This window comes from Rhinopithecus roxellana, chromosome 11 (genome assembly GCF_007565055.1).
Source record: "Rhinopithecus roxellana isolate Shanxi Qingling chromosome 11, ASM756505v1, whole genome shotgun sequence".
Classification (NCBI taxonomy): domain Eukaryota; kingdom Metazoa; phylum Chordata; class Mammalia; order Primates; family Cercopithecidae; genus Rhinopithecus; species Rhinopithecus roxellana.
This window is the reverse complement of record NC_044559.1, coordinates 82,479,154-82,503,479: the sequence shown is the minus strand read 5'-3', so window position 1 is coordinate 82,503,479 and position 24,326 is coordinate 82,479,154. Positions and strand designations below refer to the sequence as shown.

The window sequence follows — 24,326 nt, the reverse complement described above, 5'->3', positions numbered from 1 at the left end:
GCCGACCTTTCCCTCACACTTCGCCGCCCACTCACATCCCCTGGCGACCGCCCGGCCTCCGTGCCAGCCAAGACAAGAAGACGCCCCTCTCCGATGCGCCGAGAGGGTTCCTAAGCAGAGCAAGGGACAATTTTTTCTCAAACCGCTGTCCCCATCCCCCACCTTCCCTAGAGCGCGAAACCCAAAAGTAAGAAAGGCAACCCCTCGCCTCGACCCTACGTGCCTGTCTGCCGAGATCCGCATGCTCCCGCCCTTCTGTCCCACACCACCACCGCCGCCACCACCACTTTGGTCTTCTCCAAGCCTGGGTCCCAGTCCCCCACCTCCCACCCCAGCGCGGCGTGGAGGAAAGCAGGAGCCCACCATTAAGTGCAACGCGCCCCCTGCACACACGAAATCCGGCTGCCGTCTGCGGCCCGATTGCAGCCAATACCCAGGACAGTTAGTCCTTTTAATAAGCACCTCCTCGCCCCACCTACTCGCGGATCTACCAGCGCAGGCTCCAGTACACACGAGGCGAGGGCTAGCTCGTCTCCTAGAAAGCCAAAATAAATCATTCTCTCTGCCCTCATGTATTTTGCACCACGTGTCCGCAGTGTGTCACGTCAAATCATGGCAGGGTCTGGTTCCAAGACGCACACACACATTCGGGGCGGTTCTCTTTGACACACACACCCAAAAAAACTGCGCACACACAGGCCTGCACACTAATCCACAGGCATACACGACAGTTGCGTTTCGGTGCCCTGGTCCGGGCCAGCGGCACCTCTCCATCCTTTCCCCCCGGCAATGGACTTGACACACAGACTCTAACCACGGAAAAAAAACAGAGCAGCCCATTCTTTCTTTTTTGCCCCACTTAATTCGCTAAAGCGCTTCCTGGGGTAGCCAAAGAGAGTCGAAACTAAGGGGTGGAAACTTCAGCTGGGTTTTTTCCCACCTCAAAACCTTTATTTTCAGTTTTTAAAAGCCACCTTAGCCCGCCATATTGAAACTGGCACGGTTTCTAAAGACTCCGTTCCCGCAGTTGCGCTTCCAAGAAAACACGAGTACGGATCAGGCTCTGGATGTGCGCCGGCCACCGAGAACCAGCGACTTCCCACCCTCTAGGATCCCCCAGCTCCCGCCAGCCCCCTCCCACCGCCCTGGGTCAAAATCAATAAACACATCTAGCAGTTCCTACGGTTGCATTTTGGCGGATTTCTGCAAAACACACACACACACGCATATTAAAAAATAAACTCCAGAACCAGCTCAAGTCAGTAATTTTGAAAGGGGGTCGGATAAGAGGAGACAATCGGAAAGCCCCCAAGTGACAGGATATTACTTTAAAGAGGAAAAAAAAAAATGAACAAAAAGACCATCCTCGCTGGAGCTCGCTCCAAAACTACTACTGTCCATTTCATTTCAGTTGCTCAGGCAAATGTTTCCAAGCGGGCGATTCCGAATGTCTGCACGATTTTTTACCCCTATGCCTGTCTCGGATTCCCCGTCCTCACCATCTTTTTCTCCCACCCAAACCAAAAGAAAGGGGAGACCCCAGCGCGAAGGAGACGCGGGAGCGCGGGGTAGGTAGCAGCGGCGGCTGCGTCGCTAAAACGAGTGCAGAAAGAGGGAGGTGGGCGGCGGGAGGGGACAGGATGAGCCCGGGGGAAGGGGGCACTTTGCAACTCCGGACGGACTCCCGCACGACCCGGCTTTTCCGAGCCCGGAGACGCAGGCGAAGGGGACCCGGGAAGCAAAAAATGACAACCTGGAGCGCACAGAGGAGTTTGAGGCTTCGCTCAAGTACAGTCGCTTTCTTCTCCTGCCCTTCTCTTTCGCTCCCCTGCACCCTCCCCAGCCTTCCCCAACCCCCCACTTCCAACCCCGGCTCGCTCGGGCTTCCTTTTTTTTTCCTAGACTGGAAAAAGCCCCTGACCGGCGCACTTAACCTGCGGGCCGGAGGGCTGCTGGGCGCCGGGGACAGCAGCCGGCGCGGCGTCCTACCTGGTGAAGTTCGTCCTGCCCTCGGTGTGGATCCAGGACCCGGGCGCCGCCTGGGAGGGCGCCGGCCTCGCTGGTTCGCCCGCCCTAGCCCGCTCGCTCCCCGCCCGCCGCCTCCCTCGCGCGCCCGCTCCGGTCCTCCGGCTCCCACTACAGCTCATTCCAATATGGCATCCTCTCTGTGCGCATGCTCGGCGCTCTTTTTTTTTTTTTTTTTTTAAGATTTTGTGTGTGTGTGTGTGTGTGTGTGTGTGTGTGTGTGTGTGTGTGTGTGCCCGCGTGTGTGCAGCGAACTCCTTCAACGACCTTTTCCAGCGCTTGCAAAATTTAAGCCAATTAGCCTGCGGGACATGATCGGCTCCTTCCTCCGCCTGCGCCGCGCCAACCCCCCGGCGCCTAAGCGGGCGGGTAACCCTGGCACCTTCCACGCCCAAGCGGCCCCCTCCCCGCCGCGCTCCCCTTCCTCCTTTTTGTGAGCTCCCTCCATACACGATCTGCAGAAAGTTCCCATCACGGGCGTTTCCGCACACCTCTCCGCAAGGACAACTGGGCAAACACCGCGTTTCCCTGGCCGCGGTTCGTGCGCTGGGTTTCCAATGGCTCAGCCGACCTTGTGCACAAACTTGCGCTTTATCCGCCCGGGATCGCTGGGAGCAGAGAGAAATTCAATCCCCAGGGCAACCTTGGCCCCGCCCGCCCGCCCTACCCCACCCCACCCCACCCCACCCCACCCCACCCTGCGCTTAAACAGATCCTTTTCTTGAGGGTGCGAACATTTCCAGGCCCCTTGGGCAGGGTTGGAGGGGCCGAGGAGAGCTATTCGAGGGAAAGGTGCCCCGAGGGGCAGGAAATTAAGTTGGGGCTGCCCGGGCTAGCTGCCAGGCAGCCGTGCTCGCCACGGCGTCTCATAGGGCTCCTGGCTAGTCCGATCCTCATAGGGCGGGAAAAGAAACGTCCCTCGCGCCCCAGCAAAACGTGGCCCTCGGCGGTCCGTTGGAGAGCTCCAGCGGCCGTGAACCCAGGACAGGGTTGGACGTCTGCGGAGCCCGCGGGCACTTTGTGCGGCGCGCCTGGGGAGGAACGCGGAGCTCCCAGGGCCTTAGGTGCAACGGCTGCGCAGAGTCCGAACGAAACGTCCCCAGTGCGGAAAAGAGGGTGACGCCCTGGTAGCAAGACCAAGAGCTTCCGAAGAACGCTGCGCCCTTAACTAGGGGGCCTGGAAGAGATGCCGGTGTGGGCCTGCATTGTGTATTTCTGCGAAAGAGCGAATGGACACGTTTGCTCAGGGTTTTTATGGTTGCCAAAGGGGGCAAAATTCCTCAGTCCCCCAACTCTGTCCCAAGAATCCTTCTCACAGTACCCCTCTCCAGGGGGCCAAGAGGTCCTCCAGGTTCCCGTGGGTTCGCAGCTCCACCCGCCCTTCCTCGCCCTGCATCCCTGAGGAGAGGTGTCCGCTCTGAAGGGCTAGGGGCTGGCCAGGGAGCGAGGGGAGCGGGGCTGACCACGGGCAGTACGAGCAGGCGTCCTCAGGCGGGCCCTCTCCTGGACTGTGATCTAGAAGAAATACAGAGGGACGTGCCGGGAAGCCGCTCTCGCCTAGCCGCGACCCTGTGGAGCGCCCCTCCACCCAAAGGATCGGCCGAGCTGAGCGATCCAGGGCGGGCGTCCGCAGCCGTGAGGCCCCCTGCGCCGCCAGTATGGGACAATCCTGCCTCCTTACACCTTGAAGAACGCTGGGCGACGACTAAAGCTCCTTCCGCCGGCCTGTCACTCCAGGTGACATAGGAGCCACGTGAGACCCAGAAGGGTCCAACGACTCGCCATGCGGCGCACTTTAAACTCTAGCCTGAGTCTGCGACCCCTCCAGCTCTCCAGTCCCCAGCTGTTGGGGACACCAAGCTAGAGCCCTGGCCTCTTTGCCCTGTGGGTCGCTGAAAGCAGGAACTCCTCAAACCAACCGAACCGGGCGCATTAACCCTCTCGCCTGCACCCCGCCGCCTCCCCGTTGAGCCCCAAGGCGGCTCCAGGTGGAACCGGCTGGACTGACTGCGGCGTCCAGGAATCTGGAGTGTGGGCTCTAGACACTCTCCACGGTTCTGGCCCCGGGTCTCAACACCCAAGTCACCTCTTCTTGCTCCTTCACTACACTGCGGGGCCCGTGGGGAGGGAAGGGCCGGGAGACCCCTCGGCGGACCACTGTCCTGGAGGGGTCCCCACCCTGTGCACTGCTGAAGCTCAGGGCGCGCCGGGGCAGGAATGGCCCCGAGTGCGGATCCCCTGCCCTGAGCCTCCCGCTCTTGGCCCGCGCTGCGCCTACCCAGTGGCCCTGGCCCCACAGGGCGACAGCGGCGGCACCCTCCCACGTGCGTCCCAGACCGCGCGGCCTCGCTCAGCTCCCGGGAGCCGACAGCGCTTGCCCCGGTGCCAGCGCAGGGCTTCCCGGCGGCTTGGGGGCGGTGGAGCGGTGGGGGGTGGCGGAGGAAGAACGCAATTTCCTTCTGCACGAGTCTTGGAGACGTGAGCCGCAGCCAGCCACTGCGCTCTCTCCAGGCTTATTTACCAGTTTTAAGTCATTATTGTGCACGAAACATTGTTTCATCCAAATAAAAGCAAATGTAAAAGAACACCTGATCCCAAACGGTGTATGACTGTGTATATCTTACCTGGTTACTCCGAAGGAGTTGAATTTTTTTAATGTTTTGGGTACGTAGAGCTCGTATAACTTTGCTCCTGGATCCACAAAATGGTGATTTTGGGGGAGGGTTACCTATCGTGATTAAGAAATATAATCAGGAAGTCGCAGCACACACAATGGTGGCATTGTTATTGTAAAAAAAAAAAAAAAAAAAAAAAAAAAAACCTCCTTTCCCTCCTACTTTTGTGTTGCTTTTTGCACGTGACTTTTTGAAGATTCCTTGATTTTCTTTTCTGCAACCGACCTCCATTCTCTTTTATCCAAGGGCACCAATGAGGCAAATGAAAATTGGTTAGGAGATTCCCTGAGGCAATTAAAGTGGCCCCTTCATCCCACTTCAATACCTTTCAACTTTCATTTTTATTTCAGAATCAGACACTTTAGGGATATGGGTACCCAGATGTAGGTTGCACCCTAAATCAATTAAAGATAGGAAAAAATTCCACACAGTCAGCAAAGCATAAAGCGCTGACAAAAATTGTGACTGCTTTTTTTAAGTAGAGAGGGCTTATGCACTCCAACTCAAACAGGGTCATGAAAATCTCATTATCATCACAAGACTTTTTCTCTATATTGTTAATATTTACTAAAAATCTTGACAAAAATAAGCCTTTGATCACACTAACTATAGATGTTATTTCATTCCTAAACTTTGTTTAAGCCATGAATTTCATCACTCTGCAGATCAAGTTGGGACTTTGGAATTCTTTAACATAAATGAGGCGAATTGGTTAATTGTAAAATATTTAGATGCTATTCTATGTGTCTAATGATACAGCACAAATTAGAAATATAACAATTGAAAAGTTTTCATCTCATTTTCTGTGTATTCCTAAGTATTATGTCACAAAAACTATTGCAGAGGAGTTTGAAAAATTATATGTGTACTATTTATTTTATTTATATTTAGGACATGTGATTACTTAAATCCTGTTGCATTAGTCGTACCCAAGAAAAATGTTCAATTTATTCATACCTATTCCATGTTTAAGTTATCACTTCCCACTGGGAAAAGGAAATGAACCAATGAAAACAGAAGATAAACCATTATCCTTTCTTAATATAGAGACCCTCTAATGCACTATTAGACATACTAGCTTAACAGGAAAGCCGAAGGAGGAAAAAAGGAGGCCAGAACCAAATATTTGAAGAATTTGTACAACCTTCTCTTTACTGGAGCCTTTAAACCAAAACTTGTTTTTTCTTAGGCTACATACGATAGTATTTTTCCATCAGCCTCCTAAGGTCACAAAGAGTAAATCTAAATACATTCTCTCTTTTTATTGTTTCACCTTTTTTCCTTATCTTCTATCCCCAATTAAAGCACTTAATGGCTAATGTATTGGGAGCCCAATGACCTCAGTCACTGCTTCATCACTAGTTATCTGTGTGACCTCTGTAAGTCCAGTGACCTCTCTGAGCCGTTCTTTCCTCTTGGGCAAAACGAGGGGATTGGACTAGATGTTCTGTGAGGTCCTTTCAGACCCTAAACAGTGCTCAACAATAGACCCCACCCCAAAGCCATCAATTGCTTTATATGGTATTCTGCCAATTTGATATAGCAATCAAATTCTGAGGTCACAGAGGATAAAAAAGGATTAAGTAAAGGAATCTGTCGGGAAAGGGTGGTAGGGCCTTCTTTGCCTTACTGCCCTTCAGTGAAGGTATCGTTCAGGTCATATGTCTGCCTTCTTTTGATTATTATCGTGTTTTTGCGATTACTGTATGAGTTTTGTGTTGCCCATAAAAGTGTGGGGGCTCTGGTGAGAGTATCTATGACTGTCCTTCTGAGAAAAGCCTGGGGTTATTGAGATGGCTTGTGAAAATAACTAGAGTTCTCAATGAGTGTAGTGATGTAGTATTGGTTCACAAAATATCACCACCTAACAGAGCACTTTCTCATACATTTCTAGAAATTTCAGAAACACACTATTGCGATTGACTCTTATATAATTTGAAGGAATTTCAAGCTTCCTTGACAACAAAAGAAAAAAATAGTAGACTGCAGGGCATATTTGTAAAAGTACATGAAGGCCGGGCGTGATGGCTCATACCTGTAATCCTAGCACTTTGGGAGGCCGAGGCGGGTGGATTGCCTGGGCTCAGGAGTTCGAGACCAGCCCAGGGAACATGGTGAAACCCCATCTCCACTAAAAATACAAAAAAAAACAACAACAACAAAAACGTGGTGGCATGCACCTGTAATCCCACCTACTCGGGAAGCTGAGACAGGAGGATTGCTTGAACCCAGGAGGCAGAGGTTGCAGTGAACCAAGATTGCACCATTGCACTCCAGACTGGGCAACAGAGCAAGATTCCGTCTCAAGAAAAAAAATAAAAGGACATGATGTCTGAACTCTTCTAGGACATTTATTGAAAGAGCCGAGGTGGTTTGCTTGTGGATGTTCCAGTTTTGACTAACGGCTTCTTTCTCCACTGAGAAGAATATTCTGACGAAAGTCATTCCCAACTTCTGCAGCTACTGGCTTGTACATCTGGATGCATGGTATCACACCCTTCACTTGTGAATCTTACTGTGTATTAGGCATCATATTTTAGACTTTGTGGCCTCAATTCCAGCCGTTTTGAGAGCTGTAGTCCAGAGAGATTAAATGACAGAGGCCTTTTAAAGGACAGAGTTACAGAGCAGGGACTGGCTCTCAGGCCCTGTTAAAGACAGCAGAAAGGAGACAGAGGATTTATTTAGTACCTACTTTGCTCCAGACACTATTCCAGGTAGTTTTTACATCTATGATAACATTTCATAACTCCTAGTCTATATTATGTGTAATATCCCTTTTAAATGCTTTAAAAATGTTTTAAATATACATTTCCTTACACATAAAGCTGAGTCTTCATCCACTGTCACTGTCATTGAAACACAGGTTGTGTCTCAGTTTTTTCTTGTGGAAGTTGAGTTGTCTAGACTGTTTACACTTTCTAATTTAACCCCTTTATGACTGAGGGTATCTACTGGCAAACACACACACACACATCCCAACTGGGTGCAGTGGCTCACACCTGTAATCCCAGCCCTTTGGGAGACTGAGGCAGGAGGATCGCTTGAGCCCAGGAGGCAGAGACCAGCCTGAACAACATATCCAGACCCTGTCTCTACAAAAAATAAAAATTAGCTGGGCATGGTGGCGTGCACCTGCAGCCCCAACTCCTCAGGAGGCTGAGGCAAGAGGATTGCCTGAGCCCAGGCAGTTGAGACTGCAGTGAACTATGATCATGCTACTGCACTCCAGCCTGTGTGACAGAGCAAGATCATGCCCCAACAAACAAACAAACAAACAAACAACAGTAAACACAGTGTAGGTCAGGGATGTGGGTCTGTGACCCTAGAACAGTATTTCCTCTGTGAATAACTGGCCTGAATGAGGTTGAATTTGACGTAGTGTAAAAGGATTAAGAGTCCCATTGAACTTGTATTGCAAAATAGACTAAACAAAGTAAAACAAGTGACCAAAAATCCCACATCAAAAAGCAGTTTCATCAATAAGCATGATGGGCAATTTGTTACATTCACCCACTACTTTAATAAAAGTACCCAACCATGATATACAAGAGGAGAGATACCAGTATTAGGGAACTGGACTATCTCAGCTTTCGTGTAGCTTCAGAATCGCCATCCTATTTATTTTCACTGTGTAAGTCGCTTTAGATGATCTTAGTACAGAATAAATCATTATTATCATGATCAAAGAAGTGATAGTTATTAGATCTACAAAGACTTGATTTGCAGTGCCATCTACTGGAAACAGACATTGACTTGCTTTTAGATGTTTTAGATAGCTTTTTGTTGTTGTTTATTTTTTAAAAAATAAAGAATGTTGAAGATACAGATATCAGTACTAAGGGAAGAATTAGGTTCTTACTATATTTGATTACAGATGATGGCTTAGAAGCCTTGGCTACAAATAAGCTGAATTGTATTCATATCAAATCATTCATCCTTTGAATGTTATACATAGAGTACTTACATGTTTCTTTGAAAAGTAACATTGCTTCCATTTCTTAAAATGAGTCACTTAAAATAGTTTTTAACATAGCACTATGGTTTTTTTCTTATCCCTTTAAAGATTGATTTTTTTTTTTTTTACCCTTGTAAGTGCCTCTGAAATGGATATTGTTGCTGAATTCTTGGAGATTTTCATTTTAATTTCATACCTTGGGGGTGGGGTGAACTCAAAAGATTTTTCAAGGTCTCCTAAACCAATTTTTTGAAGAGAAACTTACATAAATTAGATATAGAGGAAAATTAATGAAAAATAAAAGCAAATCTCTGCTTACATTTTTCTCATTCAACAAATATTTATTGAAGACCTGCTATGTGCCAGGCACTGTTTTAGGATCTGAAATACGGTGAACAAGACAGACGAAGTCCTGTTCCGTGACACTTATAGTTCATCAAGGAATAATCAGCACCAAAGAAATGAATATCTAATGTGTCATGTGGATGTTAGTCCCATGGAAAAGAGTAAAGCAGGGGGAGGCACAGGAAGTGACAATGACTACTATGGTGTTGGGGGAGGATGACATTTTTTATGAAGTGGGTCAGGGAAGTGGCATTTGAACAGAGAGCTCCAGAGAGTGGGAACAGTAAGTACAAAGACCTTGGTGTTGTCTTGGCTCCATTTGAAAGAAAGAATAAATTATACAAAAGTTTGATGATATTTAACACCATAGTCATAAGCTATTAACTTGTAACTTCTAACTTAGCAAGAAGTGCTAGTATTCCCAGATGGGAAACCACAACAGAGTGGTCAGTTCAAACACATACAGCAAATCCAAGCGTTCCCCAAGGGATCAAACCCAGTTTCCCTGAATTTAGATTCTTTCTTAGGTTGAATGAGCCACAAAGGTCACCTGGTCTGCCATCTCTCTCATGCCCAACTCCTCTCTACATTATCTATGTTAGTCTGTTTTCACACTGTTATAAAGACATACCCAAGACTGGGTAATTGATTTATAAAGGAAAGAAGTTTAATTGACTCACAGTTCCACATGGCTGGGGAGGCCTCAGGAAACTTACAATCACCACCGAAGGGGAAGAGGCATGTCTTATATGGTGGCAAGAGAGACAGAAAGAGCAAAAGAGAGAGAGCATGTGTGTGTGAAGCGAAGGGTGAAGAGCCCCTTATAAAACCATCAGATCTGGTGAGAACTCACTATCACAAGAACAACATGGGAGAAACTGCTCCCGGGATCCAATCACCTCCCACTGGGTCCCTCCCTCAATACATGGGGATTATGGGGATTATCATTCGAGATGAGATTTGGGTGGGGACAGAGCCCAACAAATGACCATGCAGTCTGTTTGAACACCTCACTCCTTACTCCCTCCAGAGATAGCTCATTCCATCTTTGACTCCTCTTGGTAAATTCATCCTTACACTGAACTGAAGCCATTTCTCTGTTCTGTAGTGCTTGGGTGGCTTGCATGGCAATGGGGGAAGGCAAAAGTGTCACCCTCTTCCTATTCCTCCTTGGACAGTGGCCTCTGTGATCAGGAAACCCATGTAAACGTCCATGTAAAGCTGGCATTGTAATGGACCTGAAATGAATCCATCCATCATCATTCATCACTCTGATCTCACCTACATAAAAACTCCTCAAGTACAGAATGGTTAGTGGAACGGTGTTTTCTCTAGGTCTTTAAGCCAATGGAAACAAAGTAGTTCATGCAACTGAAAGACCCCAGTGTTTAAGTGCTCTCACTCACCTTTCATTCCTTTCTTGGTTTGCATTATGCTGAATCAGAAACCAATTTCTTAGGGATAGCACAAATGAAAAAATCTAGAAAATATACAAATGCATCTGAGCAAACAATAGAGTCCACTTGCTAAAGACACACTTCCTTAAGTCAGGGAATTAATTACAACAGTTAACATTGACTGAGCACATACTCGGTGCCAAGCCCTCTTCCAAGGGCCTTATGTATCCTACCTCATTTAACCCCACAGCAAGCCTGTATAGTAGGCAGTGTTACTGTCCCCACTTTATAGACAAAGAAACTGAGGAAGGGGCTGAGAGTGATTAAGCCAGCTGGTTGTAGATACATGACTAGTAAGTGTTGGAGCCCAAACTTTAACTCAATCTGACTCCAGAGCCTGGGCACATTATCCATAAACTCCATTCCCACGATTTATGAGAGTAGAGATGCCAGAGACTGAGGATAATGTATGGGATGGAAGATTGAAGGAACGTGGATCATTTAGCAACAGAAGAAAAGGCTAAAATGAAAAGGAGGGCCAGGGCAAGCTCATGAGCAATGCCAATGCTAATTTTTTTTTTTGAATGGGTTGAAAATAGAAGGAATCGTGACTGTGGCCTGAATGGAACTAAGTTTGAGAATAAAAAGTGACGAGGATATTTGGAATGTGATAATAGCAACAAGAATACGACACTACATGCCAGGCTCTGTACCAAGTGCTGATGTTCATTTGTCGTAATTTAACCTCATTGAATCCCATGAGATAGTTACTGTCGTCATACCCACTTTGCGGATGAGGAAACCATGAGCTGGAGGAATTAAGTAGCTTTTTGACATAACCAGCTAGAGAGTAGCCGAGCCATTACGTCAGGAGTCCATTGAGCAAGCGAAGCTTTATCAGTACTTACGGTCACTCCCCATTGCTCCCATTACCGCCTCAGCTCCACCTCCTGTTAGATCAGCGACGGCATTGGATTCTCATAGGAGCACAAACCCTATTGTGAACTGTACATGCCAAGGATCTAAGTTGCGTGCTCCTTACAAGAATCTAATGCCTGATGATCTGAGATGGAGCTGATGTGGTGATGCTAGCACTGGGAGCAGCTGCAACTACAGATTAACATTAGTAGAGAGGTCCGACTGCACAGAGACTGTAATAAATCAACTGCTTGCAGACTCGTATCAAAACCCTATCAGTGAGTGGCAAGTGACAATTAAGCGTCATCTGGTGGCAGGCTTTACAGTGGCAGGTTAGTTGATATACTTCAATCGTACAACTGCATCTGGTGGCCTTATAAGTATGTTTGAGACAACTTCAAATCTCCATACGTTCTGGGTTAAATTCAAGGTGGAATATCCTCAGATTGCCACAAAAACACTGAAGAGCCTGCTTCCATCTACAACCCCCTATCTTTGGGAAGCAGGGTTTTCTGCAGTGATAGCTATCAAAGTGAGATTACAGAGTAGGCTGAACATAAACAACACACTTAGGGTGTCACTGTCTCCCATCACTCCCAGATGGGACCGTTTAGTTGCAGGAAAACAAGCTTACAGCTCCCACTGATTCTACATCATGGTGAGTTGTATAATTATTTCATTATATATTACAATGTAATAGTAATAAAAATAAAGGGCACAATAAACGAAATGCTCTTGAATCATCCCGAAACCATCCCCCACCACCCACCCATGGAAAAATTGTCTTCTACGAAACTGGTACCTGGTGCCAAAAAGGTCTAAGACCACTGCATCACGTTACATGGCACATATATGTTCTCATGTTCATGTTATTTAAGAGTCAAAATCATTTGTGTTGATTGAAGTTTGAGCTACCCTTAGGCACTACTAAAATCCAGTGATTATTTTCTGTTTACAAAATTCACCAGAGGCCTTTGGAAACCCCCATGGTTCTGTTGGATGCACCATGAGGCAGCATGTTAGAATGGAGGGAGCCTGTACATGGAAGACAGATGATCTTGGACTTAGATCCCAGTTCTGCCATTATTAGTTTCATTTCTTTCCTCTCTCTCTCTCTCTCTTTCCCCATCTCTTCCTCTTCCTTACCCCCTTCAGTTTTCTCAGCTTAAAAAAAAGGACTAAGAAAACCTACCCCTACCCTACCCACCAAAATATTATAAAGACTAAATTTCTGTTTCAGAGAGGGAGACTGGCACTTAACGGAGGCTTCAGAAGTACGACCTCCTCCATCTCCCCATCTACTCATCTGTCACCTGTTTAAAATACACATCGCTCATAGCATTTTAGTACAAGCTTATAATACTCTTCAATACACATCCAATAATTCTATATTGATGATAAATCAGATCATATCCCAAATTTGTTTTCTACATTTCCATGGACTTGCACCCTCTGTAATTCCTCTAATTCTTCTTTCAGCCTTCCTTTCTGGTTTTTTCTATTCTCTTTGTTTTATTAGTCAATAGTTACACCTTCCTGACAATGCAAATAAAATATTCCAAACAAGAATGTAGCTAGCAGCTGATTCATAAGATATTAAAAGGCCTTGAGTTATATTGTACTCATTGAAAACAAAGCCTTCACATATACCAATGCTTTATTACTTTCGTGAAACTTAATCTTTGTCAAACCCTAAAAGGACAGCTAATTTTAAAGACCAATTTGAAAAGCAAACAATGGGACTGATAGCACATTCCTAAACAAATTGTTATAAATTCACATGAAGCCAGCCATGGTGGCTTGTATCTGTAATCCCAGCTACCTGGGAAGCTGAGGCAGGAGGATCACTTGAGCCTCAGAGTTCGAGGCTTCGGTGAGCTGTGACTGTGCCACTGCACTAGGCCTGGGTGACACAGCAAGATCCCCATCTCTTAAAAAAAAATTCCCGGCCGGGCACGGTGGCTCAAGCCTGTAATCCCAGCACTTTGGGAGGCCGAGACAGGCAGATCACGAGGTCAGGAGATAGAGACCATCCTGGCTAACACGGTGAAACCCCGTCTCTACTAAAAATTACAAAAAACTAGCCAGGCGAGGTGGCGGGCGCCTGTAGTCTCAGCTACTCGGGAGGCTGAGGGAGGAGAATGGCGTAAACGCGGAGGCAGAGCTTGCAGTGAGCTAAGATCCGGCCACTGCACTCCATCCTGGGCAACAGAGCGAGACTCTGTCTCAAAAAAAAAAAAAAAATCCCATGAAATGAGTAGTAACAGAATAATACTGCAGACCAGAGTAGTGAACAAAAGAATAAAGAATGAAGAGACCTGGATTCAAATCCCATGATGTCCTTAAATAAATTATGTGCAAGTCAATGAATTTATCTGAACCTCAGATTGGCCATCTGTGAAATGGACATAATTACCACTTACTGGCTGGGTGTGGTGGCTCACGCCTGTAATCCCAGCACTTTGGGAGGCCAAAGCAGGCAGATCACTAGGTTGGGAGTTCAAGACCAGCCTGGGCAGCATAATGAAACCCCGTCTCTACTAAAAGTACAAAAATTACCCACGCATGGTGGCATGCACCTGTAATCCCAGCTACTCGGGGGGCTGAGGCAGGAGAATCACGTGAATCTGGGAGGCAGAGGTTGCAGTGAGTCGAGATCATGCCACTGCACTCCAGCCTGGGCGACAGAGTAAGACTCCATCTCAAAAAAAAAAAGAAAAGAAAAGAAAAAGAAAGAAAGAAAATAAAAGAAATAACCTCTTACTTTATAGGATTAAGAGGAATTAGGAGGGTGCAATATGCCCACTGACCAGAGCGGAGCATTGAGTTGGGTGCTCAAAAACATTTTTTTGCATTCCCTTTAATAATAAAATAAGTTTCCAATTCTAGCCCATAGGAACAGGCTAACTGGGAATTCAGAAATGGAAGAGTCTAGCAAAAAGTCTCAAAACCCAAATTGAATCTTGATTCATGTGAATTTGGAGAAACATCTTAATCAATTTTTGTCAAAGATAGTCCCCAGGAAAAGTGACACGGATAATGATGGTTACCTTGGTGCCTTCCTCCTACCTGGGGCATGTTGTAAGACAATGCTATCACTGGGGTCATTGCAACTTATTACTGCTTTATTCCAATCATCGTGCTAGACACGGTTTGCTTTTGTATGTGTTCTCTTGTTTCCAACCGCTTTGGTCTCTTAGGAAGTACAGAGCTACAGAAATTTAAGGTATGGCTGGCATTTCTCCAGAGTCTTTTGTTGGCATGCCTTTAGCTTCTAAAGAAAAGAAGGAGGAGAAGGAGAAGAAGCAGAAGAAAAGGAGGAGGGGGAGGAGGAGGATAAAGAAAGGAAAATTTGGAAAGCCAGGAAATTATTTCAGACAGAAATATCTCCATCTCTTTTTCTCTTGCCTCTAAATAGTATAAACCATGTTGAATGAGCCAATATTTTCCAGTTTAAAAAAATACCAGGTGTTTTTTTTCTTGCTTTCCTTTTGCCAACTAAGAAAAAATGTTTAGCAATTTTTTAGTAGTGAAAAAATACATGTCTGAAAATTAGAACCTGAGTTCTATATACCACAGTCATTGGTACATAGAATGAGCTCCATGAATGTTTGCAGAATTAGGTCCTGGCTTTGGCATTGACCTGAAGGAAAACTACGTGGTAATATGTCTCCTTCTCCCTTTCTGTAAATGAGAGTGATAATATCATGTGCACATTTTTGGAAAGATGGTATGAAAGTCATTACAGTTCCACCACTTTCTTAGCTTCTTGGACCAAAATGGACAATGAAGATTTCATTTTTTGAAAGCAATGGTTGTTTATGTAGCTTCCGAGTGAGTGATGTGCTCCACAAATCCATTGTTTGCACTCCTGGGTTTATTTACTTTGAGTTTTGTCATTCTGGAACAGGAGGAGACATCCTGCTGGGGAGAAGCTGCAGGGGTGAGCTGCAGATGCTTTGAATAAGAAGGCTATTTTCATCAAGGTAATTTTAGTGACGTAAGAATCTGGGGGATGCTGGGGCTTGCCTGGAGACTCTCAAACTGGAGAACCCTGGGCGTAGAAGGAAAGATCTCAAAGTCGTTCTCATGGCCAACTTTACAGCTTTGCCAGCTTCAAAGAGCCATCCCAACGCGAACCATGTTCAATACTCTTAATGTTGCTGGATTGAGGGGGTGAACCCCAATATGGTCAGGGGCCCACTCCATCCCAATTTTCTGCTCTGATATTTCTTCACAGTATGTTACACCATATTATTTTATTATCAGTCACTAAAGACAGGTATCTTTTCTTTTTTATTGACCAGTCTATTTATAAACGGCCACACCAGTGATAACTGTACTTTAGTAACAATTCCTGACAGTTTCCTGTTTTTCGTAGTGCATTCTAGTCTTGTTTCGGCAGATGCTGGTGCCTTATTCAACAGATGCTGCTGGGTGCTTTGGGCTCCACCTTCAAACACGCGCTGAATTGTTGAGTTTTTACCTTTTGAGCACTGCTTCCCTCTCGCCCAAGTCATCAAGCACCCCCAGACTCGGATGAGCTCATGGCAGACACCTCCTCACTGGGCTCCCTGAGTCCACTCTCACATCCTACCCTTGGTTCACGACACAGAGGCAAAAGTGTGAGCTCTCAGAAAGTGAGTCAGATCACACCAGTCCCGGCTCAAAACGCTGCAGCGGTTTCCCACCCGACTGGAGGTGGAGCTGAAGTCCTGGGCACAGCCTGTTTGCTTCTGCTGTCCGCTTCCTCTCCAGCTGCTTTGTCTAGTAAACTTGCGTCGGGGCGCTGCTGGGGCCACTCCAGTCGAGGTCTAATGCTGTTCCTTGCACAGGCGGACTGTGCTCCTTTCTCAGAGCCCCTGCATCTGCTGCCTTCTGTGCCTGGGATACTTTTGCTCAAGATGTTGGCTTGCTTGTTCCTCTATCCCCTCCAGGTTTCAGCTTCTCTGATCACTCTATATTTGCAAACTCTGCATCCCCCACGGCCCTATACCCTGCTCTATTTTTCTGACTGATACTTATCATCACCAGTATCATGTTGCTTTTTCCTTATGAGTTCTGTCTCTCCTACTACAACAGTACCGTATCTTCTGTATAGCTGTATCCCCAACCATTAGTACATGATCTGCCTCGCAGTAGATACTTAGTAAATATTTGTTGAATAAAAGAGGAAAGAAGTGCCACAAACACAAAGCCTGTCTCTGAATAAGGCTGATATGAATGTTTTGATTAATGATAGACTTCATATAATCTGCATTTGTACACAAAGCAGGAACGTATTCAAGTGCAACACGCCTTCAGAACACTTGAGTGAGAGGCGAGGGTGTGCATTGTTGTTTAGGAAGGCTCTTGTACATAAGCATAGGAGAAACAGAGAGATGTCTTGCAGTGAAACACTTTGCCTTATGAAAAAATAACCTCATTTGTTTGATCCTTGCCATGGTTCCAAAAAGGATTTGAGGCCAGAGTTGCAAATTGTCTTCCTTTTTCCCTTGAAGTTTCTATGCTTCCAAAAAAGAAAAAAAAAAAATGTTTTGAAGGACTTTTTGCTCTCAAATTTTAAAAATAGATTTCCAAGTAGATTGCAGGCATGATCTAAGTCTTGCCTCAATTACCTTAATAGTCCTGTGATTACAATGCCACATTTATAAACCTGCACTTATATAGAGTGGATCCTTTAAAAACCCAGTGAAACCCATTAGGACTGACACATGCAGGAACCTCCAGGAGTTAAGGGTCACTGCCGGATGTCAGTTCAAACCTTCCCAGTAACTCTGCTCTCTTAGAAGACCAGGGCTCAGCAGCAGGAGACATTCAACTTTCACTTGTTGCCCCGTTCAGCAAAGCAAGATCCTAAATGAAAAACTGACCAATGTAAATAGCAAGAAACCAGCTTCCCATCCAACTCAGATGTAAGTATCTTGATCTACATCTCAATATGGTTGAAATGCAGGCCATGTTCCTTCTCTTATTTTATAGGTCATTGCAAGTAGAGAGAAACAGGAGCATTGAATACACTAAAGATGACTACTACATAGATTAGTAAAATGTAATAATGTAAATTCTGCTAGTTAATGTCTAGTCTTTAGTAATTCTCCATGATCATGTACAATAATTCTACACAATTGGGCTTATGTGGTGTCATGCAGGATACTGAACCACAATTTAGGTTTGCATTCTGCGTCCTGTTCAGCCTTTCATCGGCTATAAACTTGAATGATGGATTGAACCTCTTGCACTCCAAGTTTCTTTGTATTAAAAAAGACACAGAAAAAAACCAAAGTTGTCAGTAAGCCTTATAAATCTAATAATTTCTATTTCACTCTCCTACTTAGATGCATAGTGTCATCCAGGCTCAGAGATCTACAAAGCTATTCTGATCCTCTTCCAATTCTACCTACCCCCTTGCTATTAAGGAAAACATTAACTACGATATCAACATTAGCAGCACACGAGTCCATTCTCAGAAATAACTCAAGCTGCTTCAAGGGTGCAGTAAGGGATTTCCTTCCGGAAAGAAGAGAAACAAAAATGAAATTCAACCAGGTACATCAACTGTAGTTTATCTCCAAGACCCAATCTCATCCCTTCCACTATGTTCCTACCTGGCACTCTAAAGATGATGCTGGAGGTAACAACCCTCATCCCTTCCAGCTATGGGAGACAAGAGATATTATCCCTTTAGCTCCTACATATAGACCACAATGCACCTCTGTTCCATGGAGGGACACCTGGGGAGAAATGACTCACTTCTTTAATCATTCTATGCCTTTTTAAAATCTCAACTTTTTATGCATATCCGTTGCCCAGATATTGACCTTCTGTAAGAATTGTCTAAGAAAATAACAAGACAATTACATAAATATGCATGAATAAAGGTGTTCATCACAGAACTGTTGAAAATACTCACCTAGACAGAGTTGATAAAATCAACTAAGGTACACGCACACAATAGAACATAATATGGGCATCATTACAAATGATGTGGTAGATTTATATTTTTTGACCTGAAAAGCATTTTTAAAACATTTCGCATATCATGATCTTGTCTTTGTAAAAAATGCATTTATATATGCCTGGAAACACAGATGTGAAAACGCTCAGTATGTGGTAGTAGTATAAGTAATATCACTTTCTACTTTATAACTTTCATACCATGTGTCTTATAACAAACATACCTCTGTTAATTAAAAAATATTTATTTTTAGTAGACAATACTTGCATATGGTACAAAATTGGAAGCATACAAAAGAGGAAGCAATATTAATTAAGGCTCCCTCTTCCCGTAGTGCCTTCCAGAAGGTAATCACTGTTACTTCTGCCTTCCCTAATCTTCCTGAGATAGTTTATGCTTATCCATATATTGCTTTTATAATCAGAAAAACAATAATGGTAGCTCCATTTTGAAAAAATAATTTCTGCAATATTAAAATTATGTCTTTAGGTGTTAAATAAAATGGAAGGACTGAAACAATGATATGAAGACTTGGATTTTTTCTGTTTTGCGATAGAGCAGTGGGCAAGAAATACCAAACGTGTTACCCAACTCCTTAGTAGGTAATAGCCCTTCTTTATTATTATTACATTACATATATTTAAGTGCATATTTTTCTCCCCCATAAGACTACAATTTTCTTTTTAAGATACAGGGTCTCACTCTGTTGCCCAGGCTGGAGTGTAGTCGTGCCATCTTGCTCACTGCAACCTCCACCTCCCGGGTTCAAGCAATTCTCTTGCCTAGCCTCCCGAGTAACTGGGATTATAGGCGCAAGCTACCATGCCTTGCTAATTTTTTGTATTTTTAGTAGAGACGGGGTTTGATGTTGGCCAGGTTGGTCTCAAACTCCTGACCTCAGGTGATCTGCCTGCCTTGGCCTCCCAAAGTGCTGGGATTACAGTCATGAGCCATGGCGCCTAGCAGACTGCACTTTTTTTTTTTTTTTTTTGAGTTGGAGTCTGGCTCTGTTGCCCAGGTTAGAGGGCAGTGATGTGATCTCTGCTCACTGCAACCTCGGCCTCCTGGGTTCAAGCAATCCTCCTGCCTCAACTTCCCAAGTAGCTGGGATTATATGCATGCACTACCACACCCAGCTAATTTTTGTATTTTTAGTGGAGACAGGGTTTCACCATGTTGGCTAGGCTGGTCTTGAACTCTTGACCTCAAGTGATCCACCTGCCTCAGCCTCCCAAAGTGCTAGGATTACAGTTGTGAGCCACCGCATCTAGCCAGACTGCACATTTTTTGAGGTGCAACACAATTTTATGTCTTCCACACTGCTTACATATAATACAAGAGTTATAAGATTTTAATTTATAATATTTACAATTTATCAAGATTTAAGTAACTGTTAAATAATAGCTTGTATACAGCAAGCAGGAAATGTATGCTTGTTGCATGGAAAAATAAGTGATATGGTCTGAAACAAGATTTAATAGTTGGATCTTGAATGGTAACATTAGCCAATGCCTGTATTGCATTCACTGTGTGCTAAGTATACTTCTCAGAACTTGACGGGAATTAACCCATTTGATCTTCTTAACAGTCCTGTGAAAAATGTTCCTTTTTCACAGATAAGGAAACCAAGGCACAGAGAGAATAAGCATTAGGTTGGTACAAAAGTAATTGCAGTTTTTGCCTTTTTTTTTTTTTTTTTTTACAAAAACTGCGATTACTTTTGCGCCACCCTAGTAATTTGCCCAAGATCATCCCATGGGAGAGAGAACTAAGCTGGGTCCCAGGTCCAGGCAGCCTAGTCGTATGTTAGTAGCCCAGTACCTTTCAACTAGGCATCTGAAAGTGTTTTATGGCACATAGATAAAAATAGACCCACTTCTTTCATAAGGCACACAGGGCTATTGTTGTGCCTAAGAGAATGATCTCGCATCACCAGCGGAACTGAGAGCTCTGAATCTCAGCCCTGCTCTGGCCACACTCTTTCACAAGAAAACTCAAGAGCTGCCTCATTTGCAGGCGACAACTACAGTCCAAGTGACAGAAAGGAAACACAGTGAATATTTTTCATTTCATGACTGTTAATCAAGTACTCAAAGAACATGGAAAGGTATCACAGGGAATGTGGCTGGAGCGTTGAGGCAATAGGATAAATGCCTCTGTCTGTGGCCTTCAACTTGGGTGAGCTGAATGTATTATTTTCCAAGCTTGTGGCTTTCATTAAAAATGAACTGTGTCCAGCATCTGATAGAGATACCAAACACACACTGTAAACAATTAAAAGCAAAACCTAAGGTGGGCCTTTTGCAGGGTGATAAGTGAAGGCAAGATGAGAAGTAGTAAGCTAAACTCCATGAACAATTCAAACAACATGATGACAAAAACAAGAATCCCTGTGTCATCTAAAGAAACATCGAGATGAAAGGAAACTTGTGAATTCCCATTATGACCCAAACTGTGGCCCTCAGTCTGGCATCATTAGTATAACTTTGGAGCTGGGTGGACATGCAGACTCTTGCACCCCACCCCAGAGACCCCCTGAATTTAAGCCCACATTTTAGCGAGATCCCCAGATGGTTCAAACGCACATGAAAGTTTGAGAAACACTGATCTATTTTAACCTACTTGCTTTAATGATGAAAACATTGAGTGAAGTAAAGGAGCTAAGCTCACATGGCCAATTCTTTTTTATTTTTATTATTATTTAATTTTAATTTTTTTTTTTTTGAAACCGAGTCTTGCTCTGTCACACAGGCTGGAGTGCTGTGGCACCATCTCAGCTCACTGCAACCTCTGCCTCCTGGGTACAAGCGATTACCCCTGCCTCAGCCTTCTGAGTAGCTGGGACTACAGGCGCAAGCCACCATGCCTTGCTAATTTTTGTATCGTTAGTAGAGATGGGGTTTCGCCATGTCGGTCAGGCTTGTCGCAAACTCCTGACCTCAGGTGATCCACCTGCCTCGGCCTCCCGAAGTGCTGGGATTACAGGCGTGAGCCACCGCGGCCACATGGCGAATTCTTGATACTGACCAGATTAAAGTACAAATGGGAAACTAGGACAGGACAAACACAAAATTGTTTTACACGTTGTTTTACACTGATCATTATGTGTGTTAATAATGTGTGTGGCTGTTTAAGTGGGGATTACAATGATACAGAAATGGGGAATAACTTCAGTTTCCACATAACCAGTTGAAGTCCATAATTAATGTATGTCCAGCCACGCTTATCCCCACAGACCCTCACTATTTCTTGGGAAAATGTATTTTCTTAGTAAGGGTAATTTTCCTAACATCAACTTTTTTCTGCCAATTCTCCAGTGCAACTGCAAAAAAAAAAAAAAAAAAAAAAACAAAACAAAACAAAAAAAAACCAACCAAACAAAAAAACCTTTTTTAGGCTGTCTTCTCCACGTTATGATAATTACTGCCGTATTGAAAATGTAATCCTCTTCAAAAAATATGAATGGTAAATGCACCAGCTCAGCCCTACATTATGATTATCCATCATTTCAATTTCTCAATTGATGTTCCAAACAGTTGCAAATCAGCCAGGTTTTTACTAGAAGCATTTTTTTTTCCTTTTGGAAGAAGAAACATGCATATTTCCATCCATGGGAAAGAAAGTAATTAGAGAGTTTTTAAACAGGGTTGGTCTCACTTCTAATGCCTTTGGAGGGGTTAATGATTAATTTATACTTAAAAGTGGATTGAAAAATGGACATAACTCCCTGTATGCTTAGAGAGCACAACTGTATACAGCACCCAGCCTGAAAAATGTGATATTTGCTAGCTCGCATCAAGGCTGAAGTTTTAGTGATGGTGGTTGAGATCCAACTTTGGTAACCTGAATTCATATTCAGATTGCATAAGAGAATCTTGTTGGATTTGCCCATACCATGTAACAGTATGCGTGGGTCCCTCTCATGCAACGCATTCCTCTCTGTACAGTGTATTTTGAGCTTAGTGTCTACCCAGCACTTCCACTTACATTGCGGTCCTGACTACGCATGTGCCGCCCCGACTACGCATGTGCCGCCCCCACTACGCATGTGCCGCCCCGACTACGCATGTGCCGCCCCGACTACAGGTGCAGCCCCGACTACTCCTGTGCCGCCCCGACTACTCCTGTGCCGCCCCCACTACGCATGTGCCGCCCCGACTACGCATGTGTCGCCCCGACCACACCTTCAATATTTCTCTCTTGAATTGGCCATGATTTTCAAGTTTCTAAAATCAATGATCCTCATCCAGAATTTATTCAAAAGAATGTTTTTTCTTGCTCAAGTGACTTATTATTTGAGAATTTCTAATTTCCTATAACTAGAAAATGACCAGCATTACTAGAAAAAAGTGGAAAGCCTGAGGCATTTCCTGGACCACACGCACCCACTCGAACACGAGCCACCCAAGTGGGTCGCTGTGCAAGTCTACGTAAGAGGATCTGTTGACACCATCGGGGGCAGGAGCCATAGAGCTGGAATTCCCACCCAGGAGCAGAGCTCTTGGGGTCCTCTTCAGAAAGAACCTTTTGGCTTCTGTTATTCCTCGACAACATGAAACATTATATTGCCCAATATTCGATGAAAGTTTGATGCTTTCTGCATAGAGTGGGTTGTGTATTTATGAAACACCAAGTCATCTTGTGAGCAAGAGTGGTTCCCACACACTGAGTAAAGTGAAAAGATAGAATTTCTATCTATTACCAAAGAGGGACAGAGCAATGGAGAGAGAAATTGGACATACCTTCCTCAATTGTCTGGCCATTCAAATCTGTAAGGAAGGATGGAAAAAGGTGTCTGAATCAATAATTAAGCACCAATTATGGTACGTACAAGAGGCATTAGAGACCCAAAGAAAACAGAAGCCATGAAAAGTTTTGGGAAGATGGCTAGAAGCTTAATATTTAATGTTTTACATTTATTTTTATTTATTTTGTATAGAGACAGGGTCTTGTTCTGTCTCCCAGGCTAGTGTGCAGTGACACAATCATGGCTCACTGCAGCCTCGACCTCCTGGGCTCAAGTGATCCTCCCACTTCAGCTTCCTAAGTAGCTGGGCCCATGGTCATTCACCACCACACCTGGCTATTTTGTATTTTTTTGTAGAGACAGGGTTTCACCATGTTGACCAGGCTGGTCTTGAACTTCCGGGCTCAAGCGATCCTCTTGCCTGGATTGTTCGCAAGGTGCTGGAATTACAGATGTGAGCCACCGCGCCTGGCTAGCCATTTTAGATTTCGATTTACTGATATTTTATTCACTCTTCTGGATCATATTTGATTTTGAGTTTTACAATAGAAGTTCCCCAGGAGTCTTGCTGACGACGTGGGACCCAAATCCCCGAAGGCTTCATTGAATTTCCTTTTAATCTCTCTTCCATCACTGTATTATAGCCTGTCTGGTGATGTGTCTTTCTGAAGATAATTATCTCCCTCTGGCATTTTTTTTTTTTTTATTCTTCAATAACTTCCACAGTGTTTGAAATCTTCAGTCATTTCTCTTTTATCTCATACAGCATAACACATCACATTTTCCCTCATGAAGAGTTCTTTCATAAGGAGATCGTAAAGTTCTTTGCAGATGTTAATTATTTCTTTCACCAGGAAATTCTTCTCCTTATTTTGCATCCTTGGGAAACTGAGGCAAAAAGCTAACTGACATATCGAAGTCACACCCAAAAAAATAGGACCAGAGTTTGAAATATTATCCAGAAGATAAAGTCCTCAGTGCTCTCTTCAGAAAGAAATTGTATTCTAAATATGAGCTAAGTAATGATGATCAAGAAATTAAATCAAGGAGTAGAGAGACCTGTGTAGTTTCAGTTCACTGACCTACAACTCTAAAGAACAACCTACTCTTAAGGAAAATGTGGCCATGGCCACTACAACTTATAGTGAAACTCATATTGCCAAGATTTATTACCATGCACACACCCCCACACAGCAGGATTTTTAGTATCCTACTATGAAGTGTTATTTGAAATCATTAAAACTAAATGGCACCTGTCAAAATCAATCAACCAATACATTTACTGGTTCAGAATCTCTGGCTT

General features: G+C 44.5%; 2 protein-coding genes across 4 annotated transcripts in view; one reads left to right on the top strand and one right to left on the bottom strand.

Moving 5' to 3' along the window:
* Positions 1-2,123, bottom strand: part of SFMBT2 (Scm like with four mbt domains 2) — a 255,539-nt gene extending 253,416 nt beyond the window's left edge. For all 3 annotated transcript variants that reach the window (XM_030940693.1, XM_030940695.1, XM_030940694.1), the window contains exon 1: positions 1,990-2,123. The gene's annotated coding sequence lies outside the window, so the exon portion shown is untranslated. The remainder of the gene's footprint in view (positions 1-1,989) is intronic.
* Positions 2,124-2,766: 643 nt separating this feature from the next.
* Positions 2,767-4,610, top strand: LOC104682660 (collagen alpha-2(I) chain-like). Its single transcript, XM_010389372.2, has one exon. It carries the CDS (start codon positions 3,280-3,282, stop codon positions 3,769-3,771), a length of 492 nt encoding a protein of 163 aa, XP_010387674.1. The 5' UTR covers positions 2,767-3,279; the 3' UTR covers positions 3,772-4,610.
* The last annotated feature ends 19,716 nt before the right edge of the window (positions 4,611-24,326 follow it).